Source organism: Silene latifolia, chromosome 8 (assembly GCF_048544455.1).
Source record: "Silene latifolia isolate original U9 population chromosome 8, ASM4854445v1, whole genome shotgun sequence".
Classification (NCBI taxonomy): Eukaryota; Viridiplantae; Streptophyta; class Magnoliopsida; order Caryophyllales; family Caryophyllaceae; genus Silene; species Silene latifolia.
In genome coordinates, this window is record NC_133533.1 from 11,505,807 (window position 1) to 11,515,761 (window position 9,955).

Below are 9,955 nucleotides of genomic sequence, written 5' to 3' on the forward strand. Positions count from 1 at the left end.
GTAGAAAAGAATGGTGGATAACAGACAAGAGGCTACTTTCGATGAAATAGCAAGTCGACAAGTGGAATTTAAGGGTATGATAGCTAAATGAAATATGCCATATTCACATGGGTACTTCAATTCAAATACAAAGACTGCAATAGGCATTTCATTGCCATTTTTACCAAGAAGAGATACATTGCAATTTCCCTCATTCTGCCAAAAATGTATTTTGCTACAATTCCAAATAATCTGAAGGAGTATATAAATACAAAAAGCATAAAGATCATTTTTTTAGCGAAACATACTCCAATTCAGACTCAACCATACCCCATTATAATCTCACACAAGAGGGACAATTATGCAAAACCAATAGAAATACTTAAATGGAAAAGAAAACATACATAAGTGGATGACAGACAGATCAGTTTAAGCAGTGCCTTCTGCTGGACAGGGATTTTGTTGTCAAAAATTTGAACAGACTCAGAAGGAAGTGTGTTTGTGGTTCTTTGCCTTTCAGTTTTTGATCTTTCAAGCTTAGATTGGCTCAATTCAGGCTCTAGATTGGCACAATTTCTCTTCTCCGCAGGTAAAGTCTGCACTCTTGAGAAGCTTATACCCGCTGGTCGCTGAACAAACCGACCAAAGATTGGAAAATTGAAAAAAAAAAAAAAAAAACATAAATTAGAACTTTGATTTTAAAAAGATAAATGTCTTGCATCAGATATGTAAGATTAAAACTATAACAAATATTAAAGCTCCAAAATAATAAATATTTAATAGTGTTCCTATAACCCATCTTTGCCTTTACTTAGGCAAATAATTCTCAGCTACCAGGACAATATCTTCCACAATGGGCGTTATTAAGGCTAGTGATAATGAAAGAGAAAATGTTCTACGCCACTCGCTTTGTGTTTATATTGTCTAGGCTTAAATTGAATAGGGTATTTTAGAGTGGCAACAGAGCCACCCTAACTATTGAACTTGTCTCAAAGCGCACAGGCAGAGGGCACTCTCAGAAAATGTCATCTCATGTTTAGATTGACTAAACCTAAGCAACGCTGCAGTTAGATTTGTATGCTTGTATCAGTCCAAGACTCCAAGTACAGTCCATGCTAAACTGAGCAGCTCTATTCAATTAACATTCATCTTTACAAACTATAACAGACTTGATCTTACACAGACATCGCGGCAGCAAAATGGGATCATCATTGACAAACAGAAAGCAACACACATGATTAATGAACCGATTCTTGTATGTAGATCACAGAATGAAAACCGAAAGATCAATGAGATCAACTGTACTGTCGAGCTAGTATAACATCTTTGTTGTACGACCATAAACTTTCATACATTAACCGTTAATGGTTGAACAAAGTTGTCGTGTAAAATATAAACCTTTCTAATTAAACTTTCATGACTTCAACCTCTTTGAGATCATGCCTATAGGAGGTTGTTGACCCAGCATGATGGCATCAGCTGTCTAATATTTATAAACCTTCGCCATCAATTCATTGCTTGGAATTTTCTGAATTTTCATTCATGACACTAAAGTTCAAATATTCAATTGAGTAAAGGACGAGAAAAAAAGGCAACAGTAAGCAGACAGTAAGCAGTTTTTAGTGATCCATCCCACTGAGCTTGCACTGACTAACTCAGCTCGAACACAACCCCTAAACAATAACACGAAAAACCCTCATTTTCAGTTGATGACCAAGTATGCAAGAGAGGCAACATAATGAGCAAATTTCAAGCACAACAGCAACAAAAAAGCTGCAACACCCTCTCACATGGATATTGTTTAAAGTAAGAATAAAAAAAATCCAAGCACACAAAATGTGATGGGGCATCAAGTAGAATACAAAGACATACCCTGCAATGCGGTAGTACAACCTTCTCTTTGAGGTAGCTCACTTTTATTTTGTCACTCTGCACAACACATCATCTCATAATAAGCATCCAAACAATCATCAAATTCACAAATCCAGATTAAAACAATCGACATGAAAACATAAGATACACTAGTCTCTTGCTTAAAGTGACAAAAAAGCAGGAAGATTAAATATTACAAGGGAAGGTAATTTTTTCTACCGATGATGCTTCTCCTCCTCTCCTCCAACCTTCTCTTTTTCTAACCTAACCTCCTCCAACCTCAACCACCACCACCACCTCCTCCTGCTACACCTACTCCTTCAACATCCTCCTCCAATATCAACCTCTTTCTTCTCCTCCAACCTCAAGCCATTTAAAACATTCCCAAAGTGAAAATCCAAACTACGCCTTAAATCAGTCAAAAAATTGTGAACCCATCAACGAAACACTCAAAATTAGACCATCAACCCAACTTACCACTGAATTAAGCATTGAACTTGAGGTTGTACTGGTTTATTTTGATTGAGCTGTATCTAAAATTACTACTTGCGGAGTTGCGGTTGTTCTGCTAGAAGTCTCCCTCATTTTAGCATGAGTATCAACATTTGTTTCATTCTGTTTGCCAAAACAACCATATATAGATGTACGCAAAAAGTTAAGAGATAGTCTAGCATGTCTCAAATGACGCACTCAATAAAATATTTTCTTTAAAACAGGATAAAAAAAAGGAATGCAGAAGGAAGAAATAAATAAAATATGGGATTTGGAAGTGATCAAGAACATGAAGATGTAGAAATGTAAGGCGAAATCAACTTTCTTTAATTAATCTGCATCCCCTTTTCGCATTCATTAGCAAAAATCAACTTTCCTACATCTACCACTACAAAATTCATACACCACCAATGCATATAATCATTTTTTTTTAGCATCAAGAACGTCAAACAATCAAAAATCAATCCAAAACTTGAAGGGAAAACCCCCTCTTAAATTACTGAGCGTGAAGTCGTGGAGACCGTGAACACCATTTGAACACATAAGGAATATACATCACAGTGAACCCCAAATTGAGCACCCACCAAACCCACATTGCAACCATTGCCATAAAAACGGCAAAGAGCACGAGCTCTAATTGCCTAAAGAAGCTTGAACTGGCAATTATCAAGTACGGAGTAGCATTTATACTTGACACTAAGGTTGCCTAAAGCCTTCAGTTATAAATACGCTGCATCCTATACGCAATATGTATTTTGTATAGTACTCCGTACTTAGTATGTAAGCACACGAACCATTTCACAATTTGGTGGGTTTGAGTGAATCGGCACAAAGAGCTCAAATCAAGCATTATATGAGAAATCCAAAGAAACCAAGCAAATTTCATTGACGTATCAAAATCAGTTAAATTTCAAGAAACCCTTGTTAAGAAGATAAATCAGAGGCAGAGGCAAACCTATCAAGGTCAAAACCAGTAGGTCCAAGGACGGCTTTCGCTTTCTAATTCTTTCACTTCTTAACTCTTTTCTTCTTATTTACATCATTTGCAGTTTGGGTATTAAAACTCTGGAGTTGAGCTCCCAGTTCCTTTACATTCCCTTCAATAATTTTCCCAGAAAACTGCCCGTCTACAACCTCGCCTTTTTCGAGGTACGTACATCATATCCACATCCTTACTGACTCCAAAGCTCGCTTCTTCATCAATAATATCCAATATACTTCCTCCTAACTCCATAATTTCATTGTACAACAACACAACACAACCCAAATTTTAAGGCGAATTAGAAAGACAGCCAACAAATGGATCGCAACAATTCAGAATCAAATTGAAGAATGCCTAACCCTAACCCTAATCCTAACAAAACAAACATTAAGAATCAAGATTGTGGGAATGTTCACATTTTGGTGCAAAAGTTCGACGGATACCAGAGCAATAAATTAGGGTTTGAAAAACAGAAGGAACCTTGAAGAGGAAATGAAGAAAAGGGAAGGGGATAGAAAAGATGAGGAAGGGAAAGGCGCGAAATTAGGACTACAGATCAAAAAGCACACCTAATTGAACACAACACGCAACGGCTAAGGACATGGGTGAGTTTAGGTTCAGACTAGAAAATTTGATTGAACTCGACTGGACTATTTGTTTCGGACCAAACTCGGACTGGATATATTTAGGGTCGTTTGGTTCGAAATATTGGAATGGTATGGAGTTAGAACACCATACATGCTCATGAGTGTTTGGTTCGACCCTGAAATGGATATAGAGGTAGTAATAAGATGGAATAGAGTTAGAAACTTGAGTGCAAACATGGGTATGAGATTCCAAGGGGTTGGAATGGAGTTAGAATCCATTGGGTATATAACTCCATTCCAAAAACTTCCAACCAATCACTAAAATGGATTGAATCCATTTCGATCAATTCCAAAAGCTCCAACCAAAAGGTCCATAGCTCCACATTTCTTTAAGTTTTGGTTTGGTATGTCCAAGTTCGATTAATGTTGGCCTAGACCGATTGGACAAGTTTAGGTGTTTTACACAAATTTTCGCAAATTTATAAACTAACCAAGTATTCTGTCGTCAAAACAATATTACTCCGTATAAACTTAATATTAACATTCCTTAGTATTTTTGGTTATTTATACTAAAAATACTTTAATCAACTAGTTTATTTAACTTATAAAAAATAAATTCTAATTATCATATATACTTAAAAATAAAAAAATCATAAATTTCAGTCCAAGACCGGACCGAAAAATACGGGTTCAGTTTGATCGAAGACCAATTTTTTTAGGTTCCAGTTCGATCCGATTTTGACCGATACTTACTCTTAATTGAACTAAACTGAATTGGAACAAAATATAATCAACTCACAAAATATTTTTGTGAAATTTATTATTCAAATAAATTTCTAAAGTTTATATAATAAATCCAAAAATCTAAGCATAGCTAGATAAATACTCGTACATAGTTTTTCAGTAAGTGGATTATACATCCGATGTATTACCACCAATTGCTTAGTTTTTGAGCATTACAATAAAGTTTTTGAGTTTTATTTTAAAGTTTCTGAGTTTTACTATAAAGCTTATGAGATCATTCAATTAGACATTAAGCTCAAAAAATTACAATATAACTCAAAAACATTATATATAAGCTCAGTTAAATTTGAGTTTGACGGCAAAAAATTAAAATGTAACTTATAAACTTTAAAAGCTCAGAAAAAATACATATAAGCTCAAAAACTAATGAAGTCTGAGGTAGTACATCCGATGTATGTTCCTATTTCTCATAGTTTTTCGCTAGTTGCAAATAGAGGTAACAAAAAGGGTAATTTGGGTTGGGTATGGGTCAGTTAGTTTGAGTCCGGTCATTTATGGTCTGTCACATCATTTTGGATCGGGTTGGGTCGCCGTCGGGTCATTTCGTGTCCCGGGTCAAATTCGGGTGACTTTCTGTGAAGTCACTTTCAGGTACGAGTCATTTGGGTCGCTTTCCGGGCTAATAGCTAAAACACTTTAGTTAGTACTCTACTCTATTTTGCAAATTTAACTACTTCGTACTCCCTCGGTTCCGGTCATTTGTTGTCCTTTTCCATATTGGGGTGTCTCAGTCATTTGTTATCCTTTCTATTTTAATAATGAACTTGAAGAGTAATTTGATCATTCGCATTCAATTTGTTCTACTTGCTATTTAGTTATTGGTCATCTCCTCTTTCCTTGGTCTTTGTGCCAAAACGAAAGGACAACAATTGACCGGGACGGAGGGAGTATTTATTAAGAATAGTTATAACTAATGAAACTATATTTTTGATGTAAATAACATGGATATGACCTAGTACTTTTTGTTTCGGATAATTTTGGGTCACTTTAAATCATTTTAGATTAGGTCAATTATGAATTGGTCTTTTTGGGTTGGGTCATCTCAGGTCGGATCAATACTGTGTCAATCAGGATCGGGTCGAGTCTGGATCAAGTCAGGTAAATTCGAATTTCTTGTCAAGTAAATCCGGTCATTTTCGAATTTTGGATCAAACTTATCAAGTCGGGTCAACTTAACCATGTATTCTAAACCAGAAAGTCCACTTCAACTCTTGAAAGTGCAGACCAAGCCAGTTATGAGTTATGACCCGACTTGACCCAACTGTCACCTCAAATCCTCTATATATTAACACACATTCAAAGTTTCCCCCGAAGAAACCCGATCACCTTCCATCGAAACCGACTGACGACAGGTAATCTCCTCGTCTACTCTTTTAAGTTATTTTGTTTAAATTTAAATCCCAAATTCTGACATCCTGGAATCTACTTGCGTTGATTTCTAATCAAATTGTTTTGTTTAACGCAAAATCCCCAATTTTGAACCCTAGAATTTAATTGCGTTAGTATATTCAAGTTATTTTGTTTAAATCCCCAAAAATTTGAACCCCGGAATCTAATTGCGTTAGTATATTCAAGTTATTTTGTTTAAATCCCCAAAAATTTGAACCCCCGAATCTAATTGCGTATTTATGGACTTTGTTATCTGTTGCCGTCTCTCTTGGTTCACTGACTTCTCTCCATCGATAAATAAGCGTAATTTAGGTTAATTAATCGTATCGACAACTTTGATTTACATCACTACCTTGGTAATTGGTGTGTACAATCAGTCGTCTAATCGTTTTTCTTCACTGTTTTGTTCGAGTGTGTTCATCATTATTTTGTTTGGCAGAATCGTTATAGGATCGTATTTTAACCTCCCCCCCGCCATTTGTATATGCCCTTTTACTACGCAATTCGTCATTTAAATGATTATTAGCTATAAATGGATGCCACCAAAGGTAATTAAGGGTAATTAGTTGTATCATCTACTTTGATTTACATCAATACCTTGGCAATTGCTGTATAATTAGTCAACGATTTGTTTTTCTTCACTGTTTTGTTCATTACAGCCGTTCATCATTATTTTGTTTGACAGAATCGTTGTACAGTTACTCTTTTTGTTTCCTTCGTTTATTTAACTTTTATATTCTTTGGGAGGAGTATTTTTTATCAATGGTACACAAATGATTTTTTTTTTGTAGAGGTTAATGGTAGATTCTTGTATTAATTTTGTTTTCCTCACTGACTATCCGTATTATTGTCACGTATCGATAACTTAGGTATTACTAGATGGCCGTTGATATGTCGAAGATCTCGCAATCTGATATTGATAAGTATGCCTGTGGTAATCTGCGGGGAACAGTGTATGGACCTGCAAAGTATCTGACTACAGAACAGAAACGCTTTCGCAAGATGAATTATGAGGAATTTTTGAATTATGAGAAGAAAGTTAACGAGACAGAGGTTTTCTAATTGTTATATATTCTTTTCCTATTCTCTTGTTAACAATTTACGCTGCACCTATGTACCCAAGTTTTCTTCCCTCATTTGTTCATGTTAAAGGGGTTTGATGTTGATGGTTGCACTGGCCGTATGCCTGGACGGATTTCCCAGCTTTGTGAAGATTGTAATGAATGGGAGGTGGCTGTGGTAGTTGCAAGGCATGCTGGCTGGAAACAGGGAGAAGCAATGGTAATTACAATATATACTTTAAAATATTTTGTCATTTTGTGAAGGTTTTATTTTGTGTGGAGAGATTATTATGTGAAGGAAGGACTAAACCAAGCTTTTAAAATACAATACTATTTGATAAATTGGTATGATTATGGGCTGTGGTTTTATAATATTACCTTACAACTGAAGTATAGGACATTGAACCATTTTAAGTTTTAAATGTAATTTCTTGGCAAATTTGTTAATATTACACTGCTTGTAGTTTTTAGAGGCTAAAATAGTGACTATATTACAGAGGAAGTTCGGGTGTAGCCGTGTAGGTTATGAATGCCCTTGTTTAGTACACAAGGCGGTGAAAATAGGAAGTTATTAAGTTAGTCCTCTAGAGGGACATTATCCTCTTTTATGTATCCTATACAAACATAGATGATGAAGTTGGGATATCGAGGCAACTGATATTAGTAGAAGTCACGAAGAAGAGGTTATTTTATAGAGGCTAGAAGATTTGAGCAACTATTTGGTTTGAACAGATTAGATGTTACCTCGACTTTTAATAGATGTAGGCCATGGCTGTCTTGCGTAGTTAACTTTTAATCTAAATGTTTGTAGATACCCAGTCATATGCACAATTTCGTAACATCTGTGATCTGTGTCTCCTTGCCAAATAAAACCTTTGCCTCATCAAAATGAATGACTTATGGCTTGGTAGTTGGTCTACCATGTTGTTCATTTCTCGTCATATTTGTAGAAATGCAAGGGAGGCTCCAAGTATGTTATGGACTTGACCCTGAAGCAGGGTTTTAAATAGCGGTATCGGTCGCGATCGCGGTCGCGGTAACGGAGTCGCGGAATCGTCCCCGACTCAGCCGTCGCGCTCCGAATCGCTATTATCGCGGTGATATTTATTTTACAAGCTTTTGTAGATATTTCATCATCTATTGACTATTTCATATAAAGTTAAGATTAATTCTACTTAGGATAATTAATTTGATCAATGCTATACAATTTCTAAGAGCTTTCCATTAAAAAACTTGGCCGGTACAAGTTATAACTCGTTCATATCGGGTTCATCGCGGGCTGTATCGGGCCGAGTTGGCCGATACACGTTATAAATCGGTCGTCTCGGCCGATACTTTCTTCTTTTCAATTTACCCGATACATCTCAGGATATCTCGTATCGGCGGCCTCCGATACCGATACATCTCGGGCGATACGATACGTCTCGGCCGAGATTTAAAACCCTGCCCTGAAGTCATATTTAGATGCATTACTAGTTTCTTTTTCTGCGATTTTTGAAGTGTTGATTTGTTCGTATTCGTTAAAAAGTTGTCTGTCCTTGATTTGATTTGAATACGTAGATTTTATCTTCTTTCTTTCTTCTGTTACACGATTTTTTTCTCTATGACATGACTTTGAACCTCATTTATTCACTTTTTGATGTATATGTTCATTTTTTTTAATAAGGGCATACCCATTGAGTTGGTACGTCTCGTTAAAGCCAACATCCAGCCAGTTGAAGGGATTCTGTATTATCTTACTTTTCTCGCCATCACTAAAGATCAGATGGAGAAAACGTACAGAGTCAAAGTCTGGAGAAAACCTGTTACATGGGATTGTGAAATAGTTCTCTTTCTTGACGGAAGTGAGGGAAAAAAAGACATAACGGTGAAAAAGAAGTCGGTCAAAATGGTTCGTGGCAGGAGGAGGAGAAAGAAAGTGAATATAAAGTTCAACTTAAGTACCTATTTCAGGTAGATATTTGACAAGTTTTGTATAGTTCAATTTGGGCCCTTTAGGAAACTATACACATCGGCCTTTTAATCGGTTACGTGTTTTTCCTTTGTTAATTGTTATATCTTATTTCATACATATTCTTTTTCAGTGAGCCCGTTGTATTGGATGTAAACCCGACTATCGCACCAGATGCTAAACAGCTTCAAATAGATGGCTGCCGCCTTTTGGCGTATGTAACTCTTCTTGAAGGACTAGTATTTTTCACTTCTCTATGGTCTCCGTAGAATTTTTCCCAACGTGTGTAGAATTTTTCGTATGCAGGGAGGAACTTAAGAGTAAAAACCCTCAGTGGACAGATGCTGAGGTAAGTTCTGTTTTCCTCAGTATAGAGAATCTTGTGCAAAATCTTTTATGGTAACTTGACTTATATTGCTATCATATTCAATCAGGCTACGAGTAGTGCGTCAAGCAAATGGAAGCTGTTTAGGTATCCTGTAAGTATCTCGTTAGTACTAATATTTCTCTAGTTCTCACATCCGTTCGTGATAGAATGATTATTTTTGTGCTGTTTAGGTATTTCTGTCTGAGTTTGACCTTATTGATTTCAGGAAAAGGCCCGCTTTCTGGACGAAGCTTGGAAGATGTTTGAGAGACAACATCCTCAATATTACGGTGATACCAAGTAATGAGGTGGAGGTTTGCGGGCTCTCCAGGTTCATGTGATAGTATACTACTCCCTCTGTCCTGACCATTTGTTATTCTTTTCCACTTTGGGGTGTCTCAGTCAATTGTTGTCCTTTCTATTTTGAGAATGAACTTGATGAGCAATTTGGTTCAATCATTATAGATATAA

The 9,955-nt window shown here is 36.2% G+C and overlaps 1 protein-coding gene and 1 long non-coding RNA gene across 4 annotated transcripts; one reads left to right on the forward strand and one right to left on the reverse strand.

Moving 5' to 3' along the window:
• Positions 1-78: 78 nt before the first annotated feature.
• On the reverse strand, positions 79-4,152 carry LOC141594115 (uncharacterized). Its single transcript, XR_012522009.1, has 4 exons — positions 3,299-4,152; positions 2,329-2,466; positions 1,852-1,908; positions 79-608 (listed from the first exon to the last, which is right to left on the reverse strand). It is a non-coding gene; the product is annotated as an uncharacterized LOC141594115 (long non-coding RNA).
• A 1,845-nt stretch (positions 4,153-5,997) lies between these two features.
• Positions 5,998-9,955, forward strand: LOC141594116 (uncharacterized). 3 transcript variants are annotated; one of them, XM_074414306.1, is made up of 8 exons: positions 5,998-6,068; positions 6,975-7,158; positions 7,258-7,386; positions 8,833-9,119; positions 9,251-9,331; positions 9,424-9,466; positions 9,552-9,596; positions 9,711-9,955. In XM_074414306.1, exons 2-8 carry the CDS (start codon positions 6,985-6,987, stop codon positions 9,786-9,788), a joined length of 837 nt encoding a protein of 278 aa, XP_074270407.1. In that variant the 5' UTR covers positions 5,998-6,068; positions 6,975-6,984; the 3' UTR covers positions 9,789-9,955. The 3 variants fall into 3 exon arrangements, with proteins under 3 accessions (XP_074270407.1, XP_074270408.1, XP_074270409.1); XM_074414307.1 differs by having other exon boundaries at positions 6,027-6,068; positions 6,985-7,158; XM_074414308.1 differs by having other exon boundaries at positions 6,027-6,068; positions 7,006-7,158.

Bases quoted from the DNA above. Each gene is read 5' to 3' on its own strand.
- LOC141594116 (XM_074414306.1), top strand. From the start codon at position 6,985: ATGGCCGTTGATATGTCGAAGATCTCGCAATCTGATATTGATAAGTAT. The intron at 7,387-8,832 runs GTAATTACAATA...TTTTTTAATAAG, and splicing joins GGAAACAGGGAGAAGCAATG to GGCATACCCATTGAGTTGGT. The intron at 9,332-9,423 runs GTATGTAACTCT...TTTCGTATGCAG, and splicing joins GATGGCTGCCGCCTTTTGGC to GGAGGAACTTAAGAGTAAAA.